This window comes from Protopterus annectens, chromosome 11.part0 (genome assembly GCF_019279795.1).
Source record: "Protopterus annectens isolate FY-2018-M chromosome 11.part0, PAN1.0, whole genome shotgun sequence".
In the NCBI taxonomy this organism is placed as follows: domain Eukaryota; kingdom Metazoa; phylum Chordata; order Ceratodontiformes; family Protopteridae; genus Protopterus; species Protopterus annectens.
In genome coordinates, this window is record NC_056745.1 from 293,960,049 (window position 1) to 293,987,292 (window position 27,244).

Sequence of the window (27,244 nt, forward strand, 5' to 3'; positions counted from 1 at the left end):
CAGCTGCTTGACAGTGTGGGCATGTGGAAGGTGCCCTGAAGCTTTGAAAGCTGGCCAGCTGTTATATCCTTAGCAGGATATAACCCACATAACTAAGGCTACTGCATCAGTGATAAATATGAAAAACTTTACAAGTATCAAATAATGCAAATTATAAGGGACTAATGACTGCAGACTTGACTGGTTTTATTTTTAAACTGTGAAAAGGTGGGATATCACAATATTACTGGGCCACTGTCAAATCACTTAATGAGGCATATTGTAATATATATATATTTTGTACAAATATCTAGAAAGTATGTTGCTCTGAGCAATAAGAGTCACTTTCTACAAAAAAAATGGTACTAAGTGACCAGGTATTATACCAGTTAAAGAGGTTAAGGTTAGGCCTGGACAATGCAAATAAAAGCTGGACTCAGTCAATTGCCCTACCACCCCCACTGTCTGAGACTGCCAACAAGGTGCAGGGCAGCACTAGCTGGCAATCTGACCAATGATTAGTTAGGGTCTGGAGTAGGGGTGGGGTTGGGGGGAAAGAGAAGCCAGGTTTATAAAGTCAAAAACTACATGGTAGAATAAATATTGCATATGAAGAAAGTCAGATTTAAGCTTTTTTTTTCTAGCGGAGTTTCAGGAAAGAACTGGAGAAAAAGGGAAGAATATTCACATCTGGTGGATGATGTAGTCAAGGAGAGCAAGTGCAGAAAACTGATGGGTGAAAATTTCTGCCAAGTGGACAAGCAGATTATGAGAGCAATCTGAAGCAGTATTCTTGATGAAACTCCACCTTCTGGGTTATGGTTAGCTCGACTACTTAACTTACTCACAACCATTAGCCCTCGGTACATACATTTATACATTCAGTGCTGTTATTAGCAAATGGAAAGCTTCTGATCTCTTCTCCATAAAGTGAGTCAAGCAGCAATAATCTACATTGTAACTATTTAGTTCTTCCATTCTAATACAGTATAAACTTAGAGAAATTACAATGCATGCTATTATGCTTCCTTACGTTAAAGTATATCTTTATTTACTGAAAATATTATTCTATTTCAATGCATAATTACTAACATTTATCACACACACACACACACACACACACACACACACACACACACACACACACACACACACACACCTCCGGTCCGCTAATGATTGGCAGTAGATTTTTACGTGCCGAGTTGCCAGCCCTGACGCACAACCTTCAACGAAGTTACTATGTGTGTATATATATATATATATATATATATATATATGTATATTTACAAGAGTTATATGATACTGCGGTGGTGGTGCTGCAGTAGCGTTGTCACCTCACAGTAAGACGTTGTGCCGTTCGATTCTCAGCTAAAGCGTCTTCTGTGTGGAGACGTGCATGAATGGGCGTACCTTCGTTGAAGGTTGTGCGTCAGAGCTGGCAACTTGGTATGTAAAAATCTACTGCCAACCATTAGCGGACCAGAGTTCTGCTGTGGCAACCCCTAACCGGGAAAAGACGAAAAACACAACAACAACAAGAGTTATATGATTTCAAACATCTTTGCTGAAGTAAATGTTAATTCCAATACGCTCTCTTCAAAATTAAGCTCCAAAATAAATTCTGAATTCAAACCCACAGTTTTTCACAATAAAGAGTGAGATGGCAGATAACTGACAGCAAATGAATTTAAGGATTGTAAGGTTGAAGCAAACATAGTGATAGTGTGTAATATGTTTTAAGATTTGAGTTCGACATAAAATACTAAAAGAATTAATGTCATAAGACAGACGTTCAACTAACTCAATAAAAACAAGCTGATTTTATGCACTGTGTCAGCAAGGGAAGTTATTTGTTGTTTAGGGAACACTACAACTGCCATCATCTTTTTTTATTCAACCTTAATGAGTCATAAGAGTATAGATCACAGGACATATTTTTCAACATGACTTAGTACAACATGTGCATCTCTGCTACCATAGATATATTCTGCAAAAACATTGCTTAAATTAAGAACGTGTTTATTATAAAGCCTTTCAAATGTGGCCAGAAAATTAAAGAATTTCTTTCCACTGCAGTACTTAACAGGTTCATAGGTGTGTACTAGGCTGACGAGGGGTCTATATTATAAAGCTGAAAGTTCTAGAGAGCGAATAGAAGTACATCGACACATAAAGAGCGAAGTACAAAAACAGTGAAACACGTATTTAGCGAAAATCAGAACATCGAATGTACTTGTTTGGCCAGCAGCACAATATTGGGGGTAAGGAAATATATACTTTTCCCCACTGTAGTGCGGTCTCAGAGTTGGTATATTTAAGTAGGGGGGTGGGGTGCAGAGCCCCCCACATGGGAGTTGTAGGGGGCCTGCCCCCCTGCAAAAGTGTATTATTTTAGTTTTACTTAGTTAATTTACGGATACCTGCATGGCGCTGTTGTTTAAAGAAATACGTTCGGTGTTCTGATTTTCGCTAAAGACGTGTTTTGCTCTTTTTGTATTTCGCTCTTTATGTGTCAATGTACTTGTATTCGCTCTTTAGAGCTTTCGGCTTTATAATATAGACACGCTGATGATCACTAGGGCCTTTTTATGCCTAGCCATGCATTCCAAATCTCTGAGAAGTTCTGGTACCCTTGATAAGTGTAATCATTGACCTGGGAGATGAAACATTTACAACCAGGGGCCTGGGAGACAAACCATTTACAGGCTAGGTTTTGAGACATGGGTGCCAAACAATAAATTAATTTCCCGTTCCCCATTCAATTGTCCAAGTTACAAATGAATTGGGTTTGGGTAGTATGCTTGGATGGTGAGCCTGTTCCAGAAAAGGGGTAATCTCTGGGATACTTACCTGTCTCTCCAGCAAGGATTAAGTCTTTAGAATAGGTAATTCTGCTGCTGTTTATTTTGCAGATATGCAAGAAGTCCATCAGGGTGGGGTGAGGCAATGCCTTGTATGCCAGGCATGCATCTCCCCTCAATAGCCTGTAGGAGACAAAATACAGGGATAGGGCTTTGAGGCGGTCTGCAGAGGACATGTTACTTATGTTCTGTATTCTTTTAGTGAGGAACCTCTGTAAACATTCCAATTGTAGGATGTGCCTGGTTAGGTACATACCAAAGTGGCACTGTACTCAAGGATAGGTCTGATGAATGCTGAATACAGTGAAACAATGATTTCCTTGGACCTAGATGCCATACCTTCTCCACACCTCTCCTTTACCTTTTTGTAATCTCAGTACATACTTATAATTTCCATCAAATGTATTTCTTCTCATCTCACCTACTCTCTCTCTCAAAAGCATATCCACCTATCTCTTAACCTTCTACCGTACTCAACTATTCTCATTCGTAGTTATTCCTCCTGGACCTGTATATTACTTTGTATTTCTGCTCAAATTCACTACAGTCCTAGCATACCCTTAGTACCTTCTCCAAGTAAATACCTTTATATTAAATTAATGCATCTTTAACTATTTCTATGTATAATATATAGTAATTTGTATTTTTGACAACTTTTACTTTGTACCAACTTGTTCATGTCATATTTTTCATATTGTCTGTTTTTTCACATGTAAATGGAGCTTTTCTTCCCAGGCCTCCAGTGAAAATGGGCTTCTGCCCAGTCAGACTATCCCAGCAAGCAAATGTCAAATAAATAAATACATACTATAGAATGATTTCCTCACTACTGCAGACATGTGATGGTCAAAGGATAGATTACTGCCTGTGTGCGTCCCCAAGTCCTTGACTACTGGGTCGACTCTTAGGAGTGTGTTGTTAATATGATAGCTCCCAGGGGTGGATGACTTCTTGAAGGATACTATTATGCATTTCTTGGCATTTAGTTTTAGTCCATGACTCCAGCACAAGTTATTGGTCTGTATCAGCACTTCCGGGAGAACATCAATGTTGGTGCGGGATTCTAGGACTACTCCTAATTTGCAACAGTATGTACATTTGGTCAGCCAAAAGCTCTTGACATTAGTCTCGACTTCAGAGAAGTAAATGCCAAAAAAGGTGATGTCCCAGGACCAATCCCAGAGGGACCCTGCTTATGACTGGCCTTTTTGTAGAGGTGGACACTTCAATTCTATCTTCCTGGGTCTTGTCTGCAAGTCATCTGGCTATCCACTGGGTGACATAAGGATTTATACCCAACCTCTTGTGTCTGTCAATGCCTCATTATGGGGTATTGTGTCAAATACCTTGGCCAATTGAAGGTAGGTAGTGTCAACTGCTATGCCATCATCCATTGCTTTGGTGACCTTCTCAAAGTCCATCAGGTTGAGTTGATATGACTTACCCTTGACAAAACCAGACTGGGTTGGGTCCAGTGTTTGGAGGTTTCCTATGTCATGTTGCTCATTTCCATGATAATTTTTTCCATGGCTATGCATATACTGTATGATTACGGAGACATGAGGGTCTTTAGTTTCTAGGGTATGTAGATGCTCCATCTTTGTGCAGAGTGATGACTGTTGCTGTTCTCCATTCTTGGGGCACAGAGCCTGTCTGTAGGCTACAGTTAAATAGAAATTCTATAGGGCCTAATAGGTCATGTTTCATGATATTCCGAAGGCATACTGGATATTGTCTGGGTAAGTTAAATTTGATCGTATTTCCTGAGGAGAGGTTGAGGGGGAAAGAGGGTTAAAGTTAGAGCAGAATCTGCCAATAGGTTTGCTATATTTTTTTGTCTCAGTATAGGTGGCTGCTAAAGAATGCTTGTGGCTGTCCTTGGCCTGGGAGATCAAATTTACCTCAAATTTGGCTTTGGTAGACTTTATTTGCCTATTGAGTTGTTTAAGTTTGATGAGAGTACTTTTATTCTGCTGGGTGCTACACCTCTTGATTTTTGCCAAGATTTGTTCCTTCTGTTATACAGCCTATTGATATTGTGATTCCACCAGGGTGGCTAGTTAATAATTTTTTTTTTGAGTTAGTTCTTTACTTCTTCCTGAAGGGTATAGCTGCCTCTGTGCAACTATTAACATGTTTGTATAGGGTTTTTATGAACAGCTCCACACAGGCAGCAGTATTCTCATGGTTTATGGGGGGCTTGAAATTTGCAAGATCATCACTTAATAGTAGGAAGTTAGCTTTAGAGTAGTTTCTGAACATTTTAGGGTTAGCTGGGGTTCCAGGTTTTATTTTTACTTCACAGGAGATTATGTGGTCTTACCTTACCAGAGAAGACATTACTCTAAGGGGTGTGCAGCACAGTCCCATATTAGTGAGGACCAGATCCAGTATGTTTAACCCCCGGTCGGCATACCGACAATCTGGTCCAAGGATTTTTTGCTTACAAAATCCAGGAATTTCTATGCCTGCACATCTGGTGTCATATACGATTCCCAGTTAATAGTGTAGTAATTAATGTCGCCCAAGAATTTGGTACTGGGTTGGATGGCGAGTGTTTCCAGTAAGCTTAACTTCATGTTATGGGTTTCCTGGGCCATACAGTGGACCTATAGTTTGCAAGGAAGTGGTATGGAATGTTGCCTATGGTGATTTGAACATAGAGAAGCTCAAGTGCATCATCCTGTTTGACCAACCTTGAGGTATAATTATTTTTGATATAAATTGAGACACCTCCACCTTTAGTCCCTGCCTGTGTAGCAGCTGGTCTAAATGTGTGGAAGGCATTATACTCTTACTGCCAGTGTGCTCTCCGTTATTTTAAACCATGTCTCAGTGACTGCACACATCAGCGTTCTCTAGGACGAGGAAAGCTTGCAGGGGTATAACTTCTTGTTTACACTCTTAACATTGAGCAATAACACCTTTAGATTTTCTTGGTTTTGATTTGCTATGTCAGAAGTACTTTCAGTTTGTCATTGCCTTGAAAAGGCACTAAGAGGGAAGACAATTTTTTAGCCAGTATTTGAAGGCCTACAGGAGTGAACTGCAAGCAATCTCTGGCAAAGCAGCATGGTCTGTTGACCATCTCCTTCCATGCTGACAAATATTGCATCCCCCTTAGAATGACACCAGAAACTAAGGCAGTTATTAAATTCAGTCATCCTCTGTTCGTGCTGTAGCATCATCCTAGGAGAAGGTAAAATGCATCTCAGTGCTAGTCTAATATCAGTCTCAGACACATATTCCAAGAGCTCCATAATGTCTTTCTTCATATAGTTTAGGGAGGCACATCTCAGGTGATTTACACCCACTGGGTCATACTGTTACCTGTGATCCAATGACCTGAGTGAGTGCATAATGTGGCAGAACCTAGCCTCTGATAAGCAACTGACAATGACTTTCTCCTCTACTGAAATGGACATCAGTGTATCTCATAATGGAGTTGACAATGCCCAGAATGTTGGATTGTGGTAGCTTACCTTATGGGCTTAAAACTAGAGGCTCCATCAGATGTGGCTGTATGCATTGATGTGGGTGCTGTTTTGAAAGAGTGCATTCAAGTCTGCTGAGGGCATATGATGTGCACTTCGTCTAGGAAGTCTTTAAGGTTTAGGAAGGTTACATTTAAGTGCCTTAGCACATGGGTTCTATGTGTCTGCTTTGAACTGTGTGTGATGGGTAAAGAGTGTGTACTGACAACCTGATTGACATTAGAAGTGTTTTTATGTGAGAGCTTTGCCTCCAGTGACATTGAGTAAATACACCTCTCACATACCTTAACAATTTGTTTGAGAATTAGCTGGCTGCCAGTAAACATGAGGTAATTTGTACATTGCCTCAAGATGCCCATATTCACCAAGGTGGTAACAGGGATAGTGGGAAAGTTCTTATCCATGACAACAGGCCCTTTTTCATTGATTAGACAGTTGCAGTGAGAATATAAAGTAATGTCAGGAGTATCTGATTTAGCAGCTCTGGGGACAGTACTTTTCACTGCAAAATAGTTGCCCTGTGTGCAACTCGGTATTGGTGAAATTTCAAGAGTGCTTTTACAAGAACGACGTCAATCCAAAGTGACTGCATCTGTACAGGGCACTGCCAAGCACATGGAGTTCAATTACTTAACTTAATTTATGTGTTCTAATATCTGTGTGACTCGCAACAGACACAGCTCTGGTCTCTTTCCTAGTTTAAATATGCAATTGAAAGCAGAATACTAGTAAAACACAGTGTAAAGAAAATACACTGGTATGTACAAAAATGAAAGAAGGCAATGAAGAAATACAAATTACAAGAAAGCAAAAACAAACAAAACTAATTTGTCCCCTAACAGCAGTCTATAGCAAGGTCTGAGTAAGCTTTGCCAAGTCATGCCTGTTTGGCAGTTTAGCAGTAATGGTAGTTTGCTGTGTACCAGACAGTGTTTGCTATTGCAGGACTGATTCTTTCTGATTTTAGCAATGTGATGGTAGCAATAGTACTTTTTATATTTACCACCCTAGTCATGTCACCTGTTAACACAAAAATTACTGAACTTGTAGCTCAGTGGTTAAGGTATCTGCTTTAACATGAAAAAGGATTGGGGTTCAGTCCTGATGTCAAGTCACCATCTGTGTGGAGTTTGCATATTCTCAGTACATTTGCATGACTTTTCTCCAGATACTCTGGTTTCCTCTCATCTACAAAAACATACTGAAGCATACTGGTTGACTGGCTACTCAAAACTATCTGTACACTGCATTCATCTTTGCCTGTGGTACTGTCCACGTCTGAAAAGTGTCAAAAACTCCAGTTTACTTATTCTGCTAAATTCATTACAAATAAAAAGTGTGATGCAACAGAAACACTTATTACATAAATAAAAACATATGTGGTACTGCAGTGTGTTAGCTTGTTTAAAATAGATTACGGTAATGTACCTGGATGTTTTCTCAAAAATTCTTGAATGGTTTCCAAAGAACTTGCATTATCCGTTGAAACTTCAGGACTCCTATAATGGACAGACGCTCCAAAATTTTCAGCTACTTTTGCAATCTCAGAATGATCTGTTGACACCCATACACTGTTGAGACCAAAAATATGGGAACAACCATTACAAAAATAAAAATAACTGATTTTGAACAGCTCTTGATAGAGACGTTTAAAGGATTCCACAACCACAGCACAACACTGTTGTTCATTGCTATCTTGCATATCTATTTATGCTTAGTTACTCCTCTTGGTGTTTTAATGTCAAAGTTGTTTCAAAATCCATCCATCCAACCATTTTCTGATAACTTGTTTTCAATTACGTTAATATGCCTTCTGCTATTTTTCCCGATACAATAAAAAAATACAATGTTGTGCTTAATGGCTATCCCAATTAACCATTTTAAACATACAAAAGATTTTGCCATGCTGACTTGTGACAACCCCAAATATTCAGGATTTCATTCCCGAACAAGTGAGGGTCAAAAATAAGGAGAATTAAAAAGTGACTTTAGTTTAATTTGTGAAATGCGTACGCATGAGCTAAGCTTTCTGGGGGATTGCACTGCTGGATCCTATATCTCAGACAGCTCTTCGCTACACTGTAGATAATGCTGTCTAGGATCCTGCTCATAATCAAGGCAATGGTACCATGGCATCAACCACTTCTCTTTTAAAATGTCAGTATGGCATCCCCTCCAGCTGTTGAATTTAATTAGCCAGGTCCTGGTGAAAATATACTAAATGGCTGCCATAACTAAGCACAGGCACAGGCAAAGTGGGGAACCCACTTCCCAAACATATCCATGACCCCTAAGACTGTTTAGAAGATGAGCTGGGGTGGGGGTGGTTTCAATGTGTAGAAATTTTCTTAAAGGACATTGTGGAACTCATGATATCTGGTTTTGATGCTTCAACACAGAATTTCTAGGGGATCAGAAAATTCATTTAGCCTTAGTCACAGGAACTACTATATCCAGGTTCTCCCAATCAATCCTACTGTCACTTGTAGATCAACAGAGTTGGGGAAGTCCATCCATAAAGACTGTTGGGAGGACCCACAGGCTCTCTGTTATCTGCACTAAAGGGACATAATGGGGCCAAATGACCAACCACCTGTGCAGCTGATTAATTCAAAAGAATTTTCACCCCTACTCCTCAGCCACGTCATTCACATGAGTATGAACTGGACAGTGAATATACTTAATCTTGGGTATTAGGCCTGCAGGGTTTCTTTGTGTTGGCGGGAAAGGAGGTGAACCAGGGGAATAAAGAAGCCCACTTAGAGAAGGGCATGGTGGGCAAACTGCAGAAAGCAAGGGGACTCTCTGCCTTGCTGTAATTAAGGTCTAAAAGGCTTAAAGATCATGTTTTAAGTGGCAAAATCATCTTATATTTTTACATTACAAAGTATGCGCATATGCATCCTTGTGCATGTAATCACTTTTTTTGTAAAAAATAATAGATGGTTTCAAGCCACTGTTTCAGAAAAATATGGTTTAAAAAAAGCCTCTGAACATGGAAGTCTAACGCATTTCTGCTATACTTATGGCATGAAGATTTTTTGCTAAACTATTAATTTAACAGTCTGACAATTAAATATTTATTTCACAAGTCTGCAGTACTTTTACTCATTTTAATTAAACCCGGCCCCCATAGTGACGTAAATGTCCCCTGCTGGCATATTAATATTCTGCTGTAAATACGGCAGAAGTATGTTAGACTCCCATGTTCTGAAGCTTTTTTCAAACATATTTTTCTAAAACAGTGGCTTAAAACCAACTTTTATTTTTACAAAAAAAAGAGGCTGGTTGCACACATAAGGATGCATGCAAATACTTTCTAATGTAAATTACTATTTGGTATATACTTCTCAGATGTTCAGTCAAAACTAAGAGGTTGTGGCTGATCAAGTTTGCAGATGACTGCAAACTAAGTGCAATCACTGAATCTCCAAATGATGTCAGTATACTCCAGGAGGATCTCACACAAACCAACGACTTGTGTCTTAGTCATGGTCTCAAACTGAATGCAAAGAAATGCATCATCATTCCCTTTGGAACAATGTCCCCTCACACTACCAAATCAACAACAATACCCTAGGTACCCATAAAGGGACCTGGGATCACATACTGACTGTGACCTTAACTTCGACCACCACGTGTCTACTGTAGTAAAGAAAGCTTTCTACGTGGCACACACCATTAGTAAACGCATCGCCTCAAGAGCAAAAGAAGTTATAACCCCCTATACTCTGCACTTATCTGGCCCATAACGGAGTATAACACCCTGTTTGCTATGTACCATACTAAGCACCTACAGCACTTGGAGGCCTCAGAGGTTTCTAACAAAGAAGATCATGGGACTCCAGCATATGCCTTACACAGACGGACTAAGTCCCTGTCACTATACTCCATATCATATAGACTTCTAGGGGAGACTTATGCCTGGCCTACAGAGCAATCCAAGACCCAAACCTAATGAACTTGCCACATATCCATAAATCAAATGGGACTAGGTCTACCCATTCCAGGGACCTAAATATGGCCTGCGACTTAAACAGGACATGCTGGAGGGACAGATTTATCACCCAGCAACTGCCGTATCTTTGGAACAGGATACCAATTCATGTGAAACAGAGCACCTCTATGACACTGCTGAAGAGGAACCTGGACAAATGGATGAGGCACTGTACATTTTTACTGGAGACAGAGTCCACAACCCTACTGGACATGGGCAGTCATTAAATGCAATCTTGGGTATTCACTAGCATTTCTATGGTATTACATTGGGATGAAATGGCTAGGTTAAAATGACCTCCGAGTCCATAGTCTAGTAATCTCCTAAGATCCTTTAAACTGATTTTGTCAGTTTAAACATGATCTTTAAAAAGCCTCAGTATCAGGGCCAGACACTACCAATAAAGAAACTGGCCATAAAATGTACACCCTCCTCAAAATCAACAGGTGAATCAACTAGAGACTCAAGACCCTTAGTCCGGCCACTAATCTGTGGGGCTTTTTCAATGGGTTGAATTAAAGGATGACAAAATCTTAAAAAGTACTTTGTGGGTAGACAGCAAAAAACAAAAGAGCCATCTATCCTATCACAGGAATGTTATAACAGGCCAAAAGACACAGTACCACGGATAGACAGCATAATAATTCATGTGCCATAGCTGTTGTTGAAGAAACTATTTGCCATAAAATCAGAAGTTTTAGGTCCAGCAGTACTAGACCTGACTCCCTAAACCCTGGTAACAGGACTCAAACCTAAAAATGAAACTTAAGCACTTACCATAATGTAAGATCGGTAAAACTGGGTCCAGTCAGTGTAACTCATAAAACTAAGGCCACAGGCACAAGGGCCACTTAGCAATGCAAAGTTTTCTGGGCTACTCAGTGCCTCCATGTCCTACAATGGACAAAACTGCCCATCCTCTCCAGATCAAAAATTAGCCATGCCAGGTCTTCTTACTGGGGAGAAGTAAGAAGAACATACCCTTGAAGACAGCGTATTACCACTCGATAGAACTGGTTGAAAAAATTTGACTGAAATCCCATTCAACTGAATCACAAACCAAAGAAAACCCTCTACATAAACACAATAAAGCATAAAATAAGGTTTTTTTTTTTTTTTTTTTTGTAGAGGGAAATCGCCCTACACCCCTCCCTAAATCATATAGTAACTGTATGGCTGCACAACCTTGGAGAAAAGAAAATGCACCATGCACAGTGAATTGGAGCTGGTGCAGGTACACAAACATCTATAAATTTGGGGGAGCAACATGACAGGAGCACTGCCAATCCACACATAACCTTCTAGACTTCCTTTCCTAACAAATCATATCCTCAGAAACGACACCATCACATACTACCTACATTTCTAGACTTATCTATCATTTGTGATTCAGTGAAATGAGGTTTCAGTCAGCTGGGTTTTCAGTCAATTTTTCAACCATTTGAGTTTCAGTCAACTGCATTTCTATCAAGTCATACTAAACCCTTGATAACAATAGAATCCAAACCAGATCTGTACCTGGAAATAAGATTCAGCTTATAATATAGCTTCCAAACCAGATATGTATATGGAAATGAGATCTAGATTATAACATTCTGCCAAGATATTCAAGGAATACCATGCAGTCACAGAACAGGCATCATTAAAGGATGCACGTTTTGTAACAGGCTACCAAGGTAGTTACAGTTCTACTAGAGTGAGTTTTGGTAACTTCTGGCAATGACATGTTATGCTTAATACAGAAAAATGCTGTATAATTATACAGTCATCTGCAAGAATATGTTTGGAAATTCTGTAGGCCAGAGATTTAATGGAAAATGTTAGTTCTGTCCACATCAGCTGGTGGCTGGCAATGAAGATCCATGCAGTATAGCAAATACTCCCCATGATTAGAGTAACCTGGAAAAAAAGAAGCACCGCTATGCAGTGGTCTAAACCTGACTAATCTGCAACTTTGGGCATAATTTATTATTTACTTATTTACACTTTGTTGACAGACCGCGGTGGTGGTGCTGCGGTAGCGTTGTCGCCTCACAGTAAGACACTGTCTGGTTCGATTCTCAGCTAGAGCGTCTTCTGCGTGGAGACATGCGTGAATGGGCGTACCTTCATTGAAGGTTGTGTATCAGGGCTGGTAACTCGGCACATAAAAATCAACTACCAATCATTAGCGGACCGGAGTTCCATTGTGGCGACCCCTAACCAGGGCAAAGCCGAAAGACACAACAACAACACTTTGTTGACAGAGTTAGTCCCACTAGGCCAATGGCCTCCTCTCAAGGGAGACCTGAAGAGGTATTCATACTGACTAGGGAAAGTTTGGCCTGGGCACTGCAGAAGTTTGCCTATTTTTTTGATAGGTGCCATGGGCTCTTTTACAACTACTTAAGCTACCACCAACTCATCCAGATGGAACCTCAGTTTAGCATCTCATCCTGGCAGCACCTCCCTTATGCCTCAGTGAAGTGTTCATACTAGAATAATGAATCCAACTACCAGGTGTGGGAATAGAACCAGCAGCCATTTACACCAAAAGCAAGTTTGCTACCTGATGAAATACTTAGACTGCTAAACAAAAAAATGACTATAAAAGAAAAAAAAGGATAAACAAAAGATTGGTTATAAGAGAAACTCTGGTAATGCTGAAAGACTGTATAATGTGGTTCATCAGAAATCCTTCAAGATTAATTTAGCATGTTCCACATAAGGTATTTTACTCCATAATAGATTCCAGTTAAAATGAAGTCTAAATCAATTTTTACAATGAAATCCAAATCACAAGAAGATACCAGATCTCTCAGCAGAGAAACGTTTTGGAAACCCTGAACGACGCTAAGAAAATGCAATCTTTCTCTTAGTGAAAGCATAAAATGGCAGCCTACTGTACTTCACTACAGGAATAATTCAAGCTAGTATCGGATATTTGCAAAATTGTCGAGGAGCAGAAAATGGAATCCAGGTCCTTGGTGACAACCCACATAGAAAAAAAGTGTCCGTTTGTCCATGCACATTCTCCTCAAGCTTGGCTTTTAGGAAGATTATTACATCTTAACCAATCTACATAAACACACACCCATACACAAAAGTATTAAGAACTACTGGAAGTGGAGAAGCCAAGTTGTGAACTACAGGAGTAAATGCCCGTGCAACAGATGTTTCAGCAGTTTTCACAACTCAGGAACTGGTGGTTTTTCCAGTACACAAGGTAAAACATTAGTGGTCATTAATGTTGACCAGCTTCTGAACCTTAACTAGGAGAAAAATATTTATGGCAATAGTGCTGTTGGTTAGAGAAGGTGTGAAATCTTATAACATAGTCAACAAGACTAAAATTATGCTGTTAGTATGCTTTGTAAAGAAAAGGGTAGAATCTGAAGCAAGTCCTAGATAACTTTGCTCCATGACAGTAGGAAGAAGGATGTCATTGTTGTTTTGAGCTGGGGGATATGTTGTAGTTTTTGACTTGAGGCAAATACCATCATGCTCAACTTTTTGGGGTCTCCACTTAAGTGTTTTAGAGGAGACCACACTAGAAGGAAGAAAATGTACACATAAAGCGAAGAAAATATGAGCAGACGTCAAACAGATGAAACAGAGATGACAAACGCAAAAAAAAATAAATAAATAAAAAGAATATATATGTGGAAGGGGACAAAGTCATCATACAGAAATGAACAAAACTGGTCAGCAAGGTTAAGAAACAAAACATCACTTTGGTAGAAGAGAAAGAGAATAGAGAAAAACAATAAAATAAAAGGATTAAGAAAACGCAGAACTAAAATGGGAAAGAGTAAACAATGCAAACATAAGACAAGTTAATTGGACTGAAAAACGACAGACAAATGGAAACTGCAGAAGGTAAGATTATCTATCTATCTATCTATCTATCTATCTATCTATCTATCTATCCTCTATCTATCTATCTATCTATCTATCTATCTAGCTATCTATCTATCTAGCTATCTACCTATCTATCCATCCATCCTTTGTTGGCTGGGTTAGTTCTACTAGGCAAGTGATCTCTTAAGGGGATAACCGAGGTGGTATATATGTTACTAGGAGTTTAACACCCACGTGGTACTTAATACTGACATAACAAAAATGACTATTTCTTTGAAAATATAGTTAACCTAGTGCTCAGAGATGCTGCAACTACAACTGAAATTACCAAAGAATCTCAGGGAACAACAAGTTCGCTGATAAGCTTGTATACAATTAAATCTATCCTAGTCTGTATTTGGCAACATAAATATCTTTTGCTTGTATAGTTGAGACTCTGAAACTAGAAGACATTCTGTTCATGACCAGGAATGAAATTAAATTTCAGAAAACATAGTAGATAAAATCCCTGACGGCAGGAACAAAGAGAATAGGAAGGAACATTTGGAGAGTGTAGGGAATTAACAGAAAAGGGTAAGAAGAGAGGAGGTGAAAAGATAAGCCAGTAGACGACAAGGGACATCTTTAGTAAGAACATACAGCTTTCCAAAAATATGGAAGAAGATCCCTTGCAAGACAGAAATTTCCTTCAAATGCATGGCTGGAATTATCTGAAAGAAGAAACTCAATGCAAATAATATAGTGCAGACTAATAGAGCAACAATGGGAACACAGCTACATATAAAACAGTACAATCCTGAGGAAAATTTAAAAGAAAATTAAAGAAAGCCAGTGAAGTGTGGTATGCACACTGTAGTATGAGAGAAAAAAAATGGGGAATGACAACTTGAAAACTAAAGCAAAAAAAATGTAACACATGGTGTCAACACAAATTCTATTAAAATGTTCACATAAAAATTAGCAGGTATAATAAGTTGGGAGATGAATTTTCAAAAATACTAAATTACTGTAGAATAAATTTACAGGAATATGATTGATGGATAATGAAACATTCACTGTGAAATATTTTTAATATAAAATGAAATGTGAAAAAATACAAGTTTTGGTTATGCAAAAGGGGCTTTTTGACCTTGAGAAAAAGAAAACAAGACTTGGCAGTTAATGGTTTTGGAGGCAAGACACACATTTATTCTTGTAGAAATAACATATAAAAGCATGAAACTTTGAGCAATGATGCTTATAGAAAAAGTGTGAATGAAGATGGAAATTACAATAATTAGTAACATTTCTTTATATGGCCACGGTGGTGCAGTGGTTAGCATTGTTGCCTCACAGCAAGAGGTTCTCCCATTCAATTCTCGACTGGAGCGCCTTCTTTGTGGAGTCTGCATGTCCTCCCTGTGGTCGAGTGACGTATAAAGACATGCAGGTAGGTGCGTACGGGAATGAGTGTGCCTTCTTTGAAGGTTGGGTGTCGGGCTGGCAACTTGGCACCATAAAAATCCACTGCCGGTCATTAGCAGACCAGAGTTCCGCTGTGGCGACCCCTGACCAGGAAAAGCCGAAAGACATATAAAGTAACATCCCTTTATAAAATAAGTAAGGTATGGCCCTTCTTGAATGAAGTAAGCACACTATTAGATACTAGGTTTTACTGGTTAATTGATTTCAGTGTTTAATTACTTAATTGAATTACTGCTTGTTGTAATTTCATTAGACAGTCTGTATTATTTATTTGGGAAGGTTTTTGAGATGTATTTATCTTTCTGAAGAAGTTTTTTTTGACGAAAGTGTTGATTAAAAATTATGTTACGCTAATGTTGTTCCTTCAGTTCATTTCCTTGGGTTGCAAGTGTTTTTGGTTTAATAAACAAGACTCACTGAAGGGATAGGTTCCTAACTCAACATACTCCTGGTCTATGGAATAAGTTATTGCTACAGGTCAAGCACTGCTCTGGCTACCTTTAAGACTAGTCTTCACAAGTGAATGGGTACAGACAGATTTGTGCCTGTGTTATCACATAGAATACTACCCAAATTGTAAGGTGAGCACCAAGTGCTTGAAAAATTATGACAATTTAAAAGTGTCCATGCCTTGGCATCTTATAGTCTCCATGCTCATTTGCCTAGTATTATTTTTATTTTCATATTTGCAGTATGAATGAACAGATGTTAGCACCCATGAATGAGAAAGTGGACCCCAGAAGATTACAGACCTAAAAATTACTAGATGCACTACAAGAAAACAGTGTCAGGGTTCATCAATATTTTGGGTTGTTTAGCTTAAAGAGTGGCATCTAAGGATGACAAAAGTCACAGTCTACGGATAGGGCTTTTATAATGTTGCCCAGCAAGCTTCAGTTTATTAAGCTGTTTGGAGGATGCCCCCCCTGTTGTAGAAGGAAGTTGTAGTCCACAAAAATCACAAAATCTGATAGGCCAAAGAAGAGCCATAAAGATGATAAAGTGGACTATTAAGGATAAGAAAGAACGTATGTATTGTTACTATTATGCAAAAAGCCCAGAATTTCCAAACACAAGATATACAAAATGATTAAAAGAGAAATTAGAGGAAAGAAAAATACTTCCACAGGAACAACTGTCAGAAGCTTCAAATAAAAATTTCTGTTCATTAATACCACAGATTTGTGAAGAACAGTATAAAGATCAAGAAACTTTAATCTCTTTGGAACAAGAAGCATCTGAGGAAGTGCAAAAATATACACAACAAAACCTAGAGATATGCGAAAAGTATAAAAAAAAGTATGGGCACGGGAAAGAGATTTGATATGGTACGATATTTATGCAAAGGAGAAAGCCAAATTAATCAATATAAAGAAGACAGCCCCAAAGACATTTGAAGAGAAATATAGGCAAAGGCATCCGGATATGGAAAATTTCACAATAAAAAAATAATATCAAAAAGATGGAACACATAGAAAAGAAGATTAGTAAAGTAGAAGTTAAAAAAACAGAAGTTGAAGTTTTGGAGTACCTGCGAAGTAAAGGATTTGGTGTAGAAGGTCTAACACAGGTTACATCACAGCTTGATGGATTGAGTCTCCAAAGTAAGGAGAAGCCGGAAGATCAGGAGATATCTGACGAAGAAATATGGACATGGGAAAGAAAAAGAGATTTAATATGGTGCAATATTTATGCAAAGGAGAAAGCAAAACTAACCTATACAAAAAGAGCAGCACCAAAGATATTTGAAGAGAAATACAGGCAAAGGAATTCGGACATGGAAAACTTTACAATACAAAAGAATAATAAGATTGAGGAAAAGGAGATTAGTAATGGAGAAGTTAAATAAACAGAAACTGAGGTTATGGAGTAACTGTGAAGTGAAAGATTCAGTGTAAAAATCTAATTCAGAAAGCACCGCAACATGATAAAGAAATAGATATCCAAATTAAGGGGAAACCAGTGGAACAGGAAGCACTTGGTCAGGTGCCATATGAAGATATTTTGGAGCCTTCCACAGGAAACCAGTATAAGCGTTCACTTGAAGCTAGACAGCAAGGGAAGGAACAGGAAACTGGAAACTCTGATGCAGTCAGTGTTGAGGAGTGATAGCGAAGTGAGTTCCCATATGACAGAGCAACAGATGGCACAGGATGAAATTAAAGAGAATTTGTCACAGGAAGATGCTATAGAACTTTCTATAAAATGTCCACAGGAAATGGAAAACAAAAAATGTGCCCTTAGTTTGGAAGAAAATGAGCTAAGAGAAGAGTTGCCTGATTTAATACACATAGATAGATATATTAAGACCAATGAAGGTCAATAAAACCCAAAAAGTCAGAAGTCTGACAAAACAAATGAATACAGTAATTAGGACTGTCCATAGAGATCCATGTGACATAGAAGTAAACAGGATATGTTACTGTGCAGCTAAATTAATAACTGATAGAGGTCTATCACAAGAACACAGGGTAGTGAGGGAAATGAAGGAGAGAAATCGAATACCATCATGCAGTATCGAATAGAGAAAACTATAAAGCAATTAAGACAAAATTTGTCATTGTTAAAATACTACAGAAGAGGGAACAGATTGACAAAAATATTAAGAAAGATAGCAGTGATAAAAGCAATGCGCAGTATTAGAACAGACTACAATCTATCATGCAATATCACAAATAAACTAAAATTGTCTGCACAGGTGGAAAAGATAAGCAGATAAATACAAATGAAAAGTACAAAATAAGCAATTTATTGATGGCCCAAAAAGTTTTATAGAAAATTGGGAAACAAGGTAAAAGGAATTGAAAGCTCACCAAAAAAAGAAGAAATAGATACATTTTGGAGAAATATTTATGAAGATCTTATGGGACATAAAGCTGCTAAATGGATAGAAGAAGTAAAAGAAAGAATAAGAAGTTCAAATGGACACAATATGAAATTAATTGAAGTAACAACCAGAGAGACTGAAACAAAGTTAAGAAAAGCCTCTAATTGGAAAACCACAGGCCCAGATGCAGTACCTAACTTTGGTTAAAAGTATTAACACCTTTGCATAAAGATTTAGCCAGGAAATTCACCTCGAGGATCACGTCAGTCGCCCTGCTCACCAGGGGTCCAGGGAAATAAATATTGTGGGAAGAAATAGCCAAGGAATTGTTATGACTAGGCTTGTATAGGCCTAAGGGCTGATAGCCTAGTAGCAAGCTATGAACCTATGAGTAAGAACTATTTATATGCACACCCCGAACAGACACCAACCTGGCTAACAGGAAAAACAATGCTACTACTTAAGAGTGAACCTGCAAACTACCCTAAAAATTATAGACCAATAACTTGCCTTCCGATGACATATAAACTATACGTGGGAATTGATGCTGACAGAGTTTATAATCCTTTAGAAGAAAATTCAATTATGGCAGTAGAACAAAAGGGCAATAACAGAAAGTCATATGGAACAAAGGATCATTTGTTGTAAGTCACAGTGGAGAACTGTGAAAAGGGGAAGACTCCAAGTATGGCACGGATTGACTACAAAAAAGCATTTGGCAGTATCCCATATTCATGGATAAAAGGGTGCTTAAAAATGTTTAAGATATACCCTACACTGATCGACTACATTACAGTGACCATGAAACAGTGGCAGACCACTTTCCAATTAAGCCATGATAAAGGACAAATTATAATCCCAGAGGTAAAAAGTCAAAGGGGGATATTCCAGGGTGACTGTCACCACTGATATTCTGCCATACCCTTAACCCATTAAGCCATTTACTTCACAGCTTAGGCCATGGCTATAGTTTGGCTCCTAAAAAACAACAATAGGTAAAGACTTCTCCTCTTCTTTTTGTCGATGGTTTAAAACTGTATAGCTCATCAGATGAACTGCAGGTTGTCAAAACTTTTTCAGATGATATAAGGATGTCATTTGGTCTTGTTAAATGTGCAAAAGCAACCTTTAAAGCAGGAAAACATCAGTTTGGGACAAGAATGTGATATAAAAGAACTTGAGCAAGAGGGAGTGTAATAAATATTTGGGAAGTGATGAAGGATCAACAATAAAACATGAACAAATGTGAATAAAACTTAGTAAGGGATACTTTAGAAGACTTAAATTAATCCTGAAAACAGTGTTGACATCTAGGAACAAAATCCAAACTATAAACCAATTTGCTCTTCCTCTCCTAACTTACAGTTTTGGAGTGACTGACTGGCCCTAAAACATGTTGGATAAATTATATAGGAAAACAAGAAGGATGCTTCAGGCTCACTAAATTATTTACAGAAATCTGTGTATACCAAGATTATATATTCCCCGTTCTGAAGGAGGAATGGGCCTCCTTGAAACTGATTACATGTGTAAATCTACAACAGTGGGACTCCATACATATCTGCTGACCTCACAAGACCCAAACATAGTGAAAGTTTTGAAACATGGAGAATAAATCTAAGATGACTTCTCTGCTTAATCTAACAGAAGCATATTGGCATCAAGCAGGAATGGAAATCAAACCAGAAGTAGACAAAAATCAGGTAGCAACTGAATGTGCCAAAAAACAAGAAAGAATATAAGGTGAAATACCAGATGAGAAGGCAAGAAATGTGGAAAATGTATAAATATAGCTGCAAGTATAGAGAACTTCTGGAAGAACCTCGTGTTGATCAGGAATGAACAGAGGAATGGTTAAGGAGGCGAATTCAAAGTAAGAGATGAAGGGTTAATATTGGTGGCCCAAGACAGTGGGCTACGTACACGCTGATTTACAAAGTCCATTGAACATGTGGGAGAAACAAACACATGTAGGTTTTGTAAACCCGAAATGGAAACAGTTGCACACCTCATTGCTGGCTGCGACATACTAATTGCAGAAGGACTGTATACTGAAAGGTATAATAATGTGGTGAGACTTTTGCACTAGGGATTATGCTAACTTTATGGTACTAAAGTAGCTTAAAAACACTAGAAACATGAGCCACAAAGCATCACAGAAATTGATGAAGTCTAAATCACATGAGATCATCCATTACCAACAATTCAAAAGATGGATGCCAGAAAAACGGATATAGTGGTCCAAGAAAAGAAGGCAAAAGTAGCATTGATCATTGAAACTGCCCCACCCAGTGACTATAGTGTCCTGCATACACAGAGATGCAAAGTCATAAAATATCAGGATTTGCAAGCAGAAATGAGAGCAATGTGGAAGAAAGATACATAGATACTTTCAATAGTAGTAGAAGTAACAGGTCTTATAAAAAGTCTACAATCATATTTAGATATGTTATCAATACATGTAATGCCATATGAATTGCAAAAGGAGTCATTACTGGGCACATTGCGGGTGCTGCGAAGAGCACTTCTGGCTGACATCAAAGAGTGAAACAATACTAATTTCATGAACTTTAATCGTGCTTTGACTTGGGAATGGGGTCCATTTCCATCATCATATTAGAAACCCAAATGATTTGGAGAAATTAAAGAGGGGAGCAACAAACAGCAATGATAATTTGGAAGGGGGGATGGAGAAATGGAATAGCTGGATAAATGGAAGAAGACAACATGAATCTAGCATTATGGTAAGTACATAATTTTAATATCCAATGTTGCCTTCTCTGCCCGTCTTAACCAGTGGGATGATGTGAAAGTCTGATATAGCTGTCAACTGGTCCTTGATGGAGGACTAGCTAGACCCAGACTGAAAGAAGACCAGCTAGAAAATGTAATATAGCACCCAGAGAGGCTGAGAATGGATCCAGCAAGTTTGAAACAGCCCAGAAAGAAAATCCTTTCCACTCACTACCATACCCCTTTCTGGAAGAGGGCTTCCGAGAAAAGAAAAGGATATGCACAATTCTGGCCATCATTGGAACTAGAGGTGCCAATAGGTCAACTTGAGGGATTTCAGATTTGGGAGAGGCTGACCTGAAGGATGGAATATCAGATCTGAAAATAGGTCCAGGACCTAAGCAGGGCATTTCAGAAGAGGCCAAAGAAAGGAGAACAAAACTAGTCTGTGCCAGATGGGAGATAGGAGTACTACCATCACTATGCATTGAGCTGCCTTCTGTAGAAACTTGATTATCAAAGGGGTGGGGGTAAATGTACAGGAGACCAGGGGGCCGAACATGCAGCAGAACCTCCATTGGTGATGGTCGCTATGGTGGGATCAGAACAAAGTAGTTGCTGCATTTAGTATTGAAGGGTGTCTTGAAGAGGTCACAGTAAGGCTTGCCCCAGCAGTTACAAACCTCACCAGCCAGTGATGGATTGAGGGAATAACTTGTGAGGCTTCAAAATGCTCCTGCTGAGGCTGTCTACTAGGATGCTGGATCTCCCTAGTATGCACATTCCTTTCAGAAAGTGTTGTGAGGACATAGCCCATTGCCACAGCCTCACGACACAGGTGGTAAGATTGTTTGTAAAGCAAATGTTGGGGAGATGAATAGGAAAGTTCATTGGATGAGTTAAAACTGACCATTGGAGCAGAAAGGTCAACTGAAGAACTCCCATGAACAGTCTGGCCAAAGGACAGAGGCAGCAGTGGCCATTAGACCAAGAAGATGAAGGACCAAAGAAGCTGGTGGTCTCTGAAGCAACATCTGATTGGCCTGAAGTCATACTGAAATCAGTTTCAAGAAGTACAGTCTGGCAATCTGATTGGTGGTGTCTAGACAGCATCCAAAACATTTTCCAGATCCTGAACGGGTTCCACACTGGATTTTTTGAAACTGACTGATACCTAATGATAGGCACAGATGAAGCAGCAAGTCCATCTCCTGACCTAATGATGGCACTAAAGTCACTGTAAGGAGCCAATCAACAAAGTAAGGAAAGACCCAGAATCCCTGCAACCTAAGACAAGTTGCTACCTCTGCCATGTACTTGGTGAACACCTTAGGACCTGTGGTGAGACCAAAGGGCAGTGCTCAAAATTGAGAATGACTTGCTCCCAGGGTGAAGAGAAGGAACCTCCTGGAGAGGCTCACTACCTTTATATAGGCATCTTTGTGGTTCACTGAGCACATCCAGTTGTCCTTCCTCAGTAGAGACAAAATAGACTGTACTGTTGCCATTGAGAATTTGGTCTGTTTTTGCATGGTGATTTAATTTTGTGAGGTCCAGAATGGGCTTGAGGTTCTTATATTTCGTTGGAAACCAAAAATAATCTTGGAATAGACCTTGGATCCTCTTCAGTCTTATGGGGTCTCCTGGATGACTCGCTTTGTTAGCAATTTGTAGATCTGTGCTGCTGCTTCTCTTTGCTGATGGAATGCATCCTTGTCTTAAACTTGGAGTAAACTGAATGGGGATGGTACACCATCCGGAAATGACTTTCAGCACCAAGACATCTGATGTGATGGGTTCGCAAGCTCATGGGTGGAGAGTCAGATCCCCCCTCCTCCCCAAAATGCTTCCACAGTGCAGCAGGTAGACAAACTTTCAGGAGTACTGGAAAGCTTGCCAGATAAAGGGCCTCTGAAGACTTGATTCTGCAGACAGCCACTGCCTCTTGGGTGGCATTTCTCTGCCTTGGGGAGAGGTACATTCACCCTGAGAATCCTGGGAAAACTTTTGTGATTTGTGGAAGAACAGTCCCCTTCTCTGGTTCCTTGAGAAGGTTTTCTGTGGGGCAGAAAAGCAATCTACCATGGCAGAAAAGTCTTGCCCTCCTGTTCACTCCTGGTTAGTTTGTCCTTAAATCTGGGATCAAAGTGTATCCATAAAAAATGGTGTTAAGAAAGTAAGCCTTTAAGCATTCTGCAAAATTACACAAAAACATCCGCCCATGACGGTGAACTACAATGCAGGGCCTGCCAGAGCCTCATGGACACACTGGATATTGATAAAGTACAGTTGTGTACACTTACCACAAATGCAGATGTTCGAGTGTATTCACTTTTGCAGTCATCACATTTGGGTTATCTGCTTGCAGTAGCCCTCAGTCGGCCTGATTATCAAAGTCTTGGGTCCTGCGTTGGTTGCTGTCTCATCTTCCATGACGTCAGGTAGTTAGGGGTATAAAGCATGCAACCGATGCCATTACATCAGTTTTTCTTGCCCCAGATGACAGATGCCCCCATAATGGGAAGTAGTTATATATACAAGGTTACACCTCAAACAAAAAAGCAAATACACCAGAAAGCTTTAAGCATAGTAAACAAGAATAGAGGAATAGCCAATAGTAGTCAGGGGGCTGGAGAGAGGGTAACTAGGATTGCAACAGTAAATACACTTGAACATCTACATTTATGGTAAGTGTACACAACTGTACTATCTTCTTCGTGTTTCACTGTTGCAGTCATCACATTTGGGTAGATTCCCAAAGCTAAGGATGAGGAGGAAATTAGATAGCATTAGGACCAGCTATAAGGCCCTGCAAGACTGCAGTGGCAAAGCCAGCTCTGGCTTTACAGAAAATAGGCAAATGGTACTTGGTGAAGGTATGCATAGAACTCCAGGTAGCAGCTTCTAGGATGTCCCTGGTAGGAACACCTCTGAGAAAGGCTGCAGAGGTAGATGCAGTCCTGGTTGAATGTGGTCTCATCCGCTGTGTGGTAGGTTTTCCATGGTGCTTACAGCAGAAATGAATGCAATGGCCAATCCATTTAGAAATGGTTTGCTTTGAATGGCCTTCCCCTCTGCCCCCGCAGCAAATGCAACCAGTAGCTGTTTAGATTTCCTGAGAGGTTTAGTCCTGTCCAAGTAAAATCTACGTTGTCTGTGCACATCTAAGGAGAGCAGTATTCGTTCCCCTTTGTTCTGTGGATTAGAAAAGAAGGTTGGCAAATTAATGGACTGATTAAGGGCCACACTGGATACCACCTTGGGCATTAAGGAGGGATTGGTCCTGAGGGACACCCTGTCCACATGAAAGATGATGAAAGGCTCCATTGCCATGAGAACCTGTAAATCAGACACCCTTCTTGCTGAAGTGATGGCTAAAAGGAAGGCGGTTTTCCAAGAAAGGAATTTCAACTCTGCATTTGCAGCTGACTCAAAAGGAGGTAGAGTGAGTTTTTCCAATATAAAGTTAAGGTCCCGGGCTGGAGTAGGGGCTCTCCTGGGTGGTCTTAAGTTTTTGGCCCCTTTGAGGAACTGCTTCAGCAGCAGATGAGAGAAGAGGGGTGGTTCTGTATTATAATGAGCTGAAATGGCTAAGGCATGAATTTTGATGGAGGAAAAGGAAAGGCCCTTGTGAAGCATCTCAGTTAAGTATTGAAGAATCTGAGGTAAATTGGGCGCTGCTGTGCCTATCCCCTGAGTTTGGTTCCAGGAACAGAATCTTTTCCATTTTTCAGCATAGGATTTTCTAGTACTAATTCTCCTTGCATCCAGAATGACATCCAACACTTGTTTACTGAGGGATGGTAAGGGATGGTAATGGAGAGATCAGGTAATTAGCCAGGCTGCCAGGTTCAGGGTTTGACGCTGTGGGTGCAGAATCTAGCCCTCCTGCTGGGACAGCAGGGCAGTGGTCTGAGGCAGGTGCCATGGTGCCAGCAGTGACACACTGCGCAAAAGGGGGTACCACTGTTGGCGTGGCCAGTCTGGTGCAATCAGTATCATCCTTGGTTTGTCCTGTTTGATCTTTAGTAGTACCTTGGAGAGGAGAGGCAGAGGAGGAAAAGCATAAACTGATAGTTTTTTCCAGGTGAAGGACACGGCATCCACTTTCCAAGCTTGTTTGTGGGAAGTCCTTGTGCAGAATTTGTCCAACTGGTAGTTCTGGGGGGGAGGCAAACAGGTCTATCTCTGGGCTACCCCATTTGTTTCTCAACATGTTAATATCTTTGATTCCAGTTTCCACTTGTGTGGGTCCATGAGATTTCTGCTTAGTTTGTCTGCTAGTGTATTTAGCATTCCTGGCAGGAACTGAGCCTGTAGGTGCACTTGGTAACTCAGGGCTGTGTTCCACAGAGCCATGGCTAGTCTGCAGAGAGGGTAAGAGTGGTCTCCCCCCTGCTTGTTTATGTACCACATAACAGTGGTGTTGTCCATCTTTACCATTAATTGTCCTGGAAGAATGTGGTCCTAAAGGCTGTCAGAGCATTCTGTACAGCTAACATTTATTTTTGATTGATATGCAGGTGCATATGACTTGGGTTCTATTTGCCCTGAATGCACTTCCCTGCCAAGTGAGCCCCCCATGCATAGTTTGATGTGTCTGTTGTTAGGGTTTGGGAGGCAGGGGGTAGAGTGAATGGCAGTCCCTTGTTTTGGTGGCAGGCCTCTGCCCACCAAAGGAACTCTATCTGTAGACAAGGTATGACAGGAATCATTGCTTCTAGATCCTGAGAATGTTGACACCATAGGCTTTTTAGATACCATTGTAGTTTCCTCATATGCAGTCTTGCATATGGAATTAGGAGAATGCAGGAGGCCATGAACCCCAGGGCTTGCAGTATTTTCCTTGCAGATAGCTGGGTTTTTGTGGCCAGTAGTTTGAAGTAGGCTGTCAAATGGACTTGTTTCTCTGGCATGAGGAAAGCCATCTGGGAAGCTGTGTTTAAGCTTGCTCCCAGGAATACAATTTGTTGGCAGGGTACAAGATGTGATTTCTTTTCGTTTATGGTGTACCCCAGAGAAGTTAGTCATTTCTGTACAAATGCCAGATGATTCAATAGTATGTCCTGGCTTTCTGCCTGAATTAGAAAATTGTCCAAGTATGGGTATATCTGAATATTTCTTTGCTTGCAAAATGCAATGACTGGAGCTAGGCACTTTGTGAATACCCTGGGTACAGTAGATAAGCCAAAGGGCAGTGCAGAGAACTGATAGTGCATGTAGCCTGCTTTGAAGCGTAGGTATCTTCTGCAAGATTCCCTTATTGGGATGTGCAGGTAGGCTTCCTTTAAATCCAGTGTTGCCAGCCAGGCATCCTTGCCTAGCATAAGCAGCAGCTGGTGAAGAGTTAGCATCTTGAATTTTGGGATCACCAAAAACCTGTTCAGGATAGACAGGTCCAGGACAGGACGCCAGGAGTTGTCTTTTCTGGGCACCAGGAAAAGTACTGAGTAGAAAACCTTGTCCCCTTTCCTCTTCTGGGACAGGTTGAATAGCCCTGATACTTAAGAGAGAGAGAACTTGCTTTTGAGCATCTGCCCACTGATTTCGGGGTAGATCTCGACAACCATTTGGGGTTGGTAAGGAGTGGAAGTGGAATCTGTATCCTTAGGAAACTATATTTAAAACCCATTTGTCCTGGGTAATGACTTCCCAATTTTTTTGCCTGAAGGGCAATCTTTCCCCCTAAAGGAACAGTCAGTTGTGCAGGGCTTGGAAGTTTTAAATTTAAGTCAGTGAGACAGTTTACCATGGGGGGGGGGGTCTTACTACTCCCTGCTTTGGAAGTGGGAGCCCCCTACTGCTTAGCCCTGTGAGTACCTTGGGACTGAAGCCTGGGTGTTCTGCTGGCTCTGGGTTTGGACTGAGAAGGCCTGGAAGAGGCAGGAAAGGACCAATTCTTAGAGGGCCAATGCCTACTAAATCTGGGAGGCCATACTTCAGGAAATCTTTAACAGTTTGCATAGATTTAGGTTTTTCCTCCATCTTTTTAAGTACTTCTTCTGCTTTGTTGCCAAACAGGTGGTCTTGGTTTAAGGGAGCATCCAGC

The 27,244-nt window shown here is 40.0% G+C and overlaps 1 protein-coding gene across 2 annotated transcripts in view; it reads right to left on the reverse strand.

Annotated features, from left to right (window-relative positions):
* The window catches only part of CMAS (cytidine monophosphate N-acetylneuraminic acid synthetase), a 433,399-nt gene that overhangs the window by 326,259 nt on the left and 79,896 nt on the right, over positions 1–27,244 (reverse strand). For both annotated transcript variants that reach the window (XM_044087790.1, XM_044087791.1), the window contains exon 2: positions 7,763–7,905. In XM_044087790.1, coding sequence (XP_043943725.1) covers positions 7,763–7,905 — 143 coding nt within the window. The remainder of the gene's footprint in view (positions 1–7,762; positions 7,906–27,244) is intronic.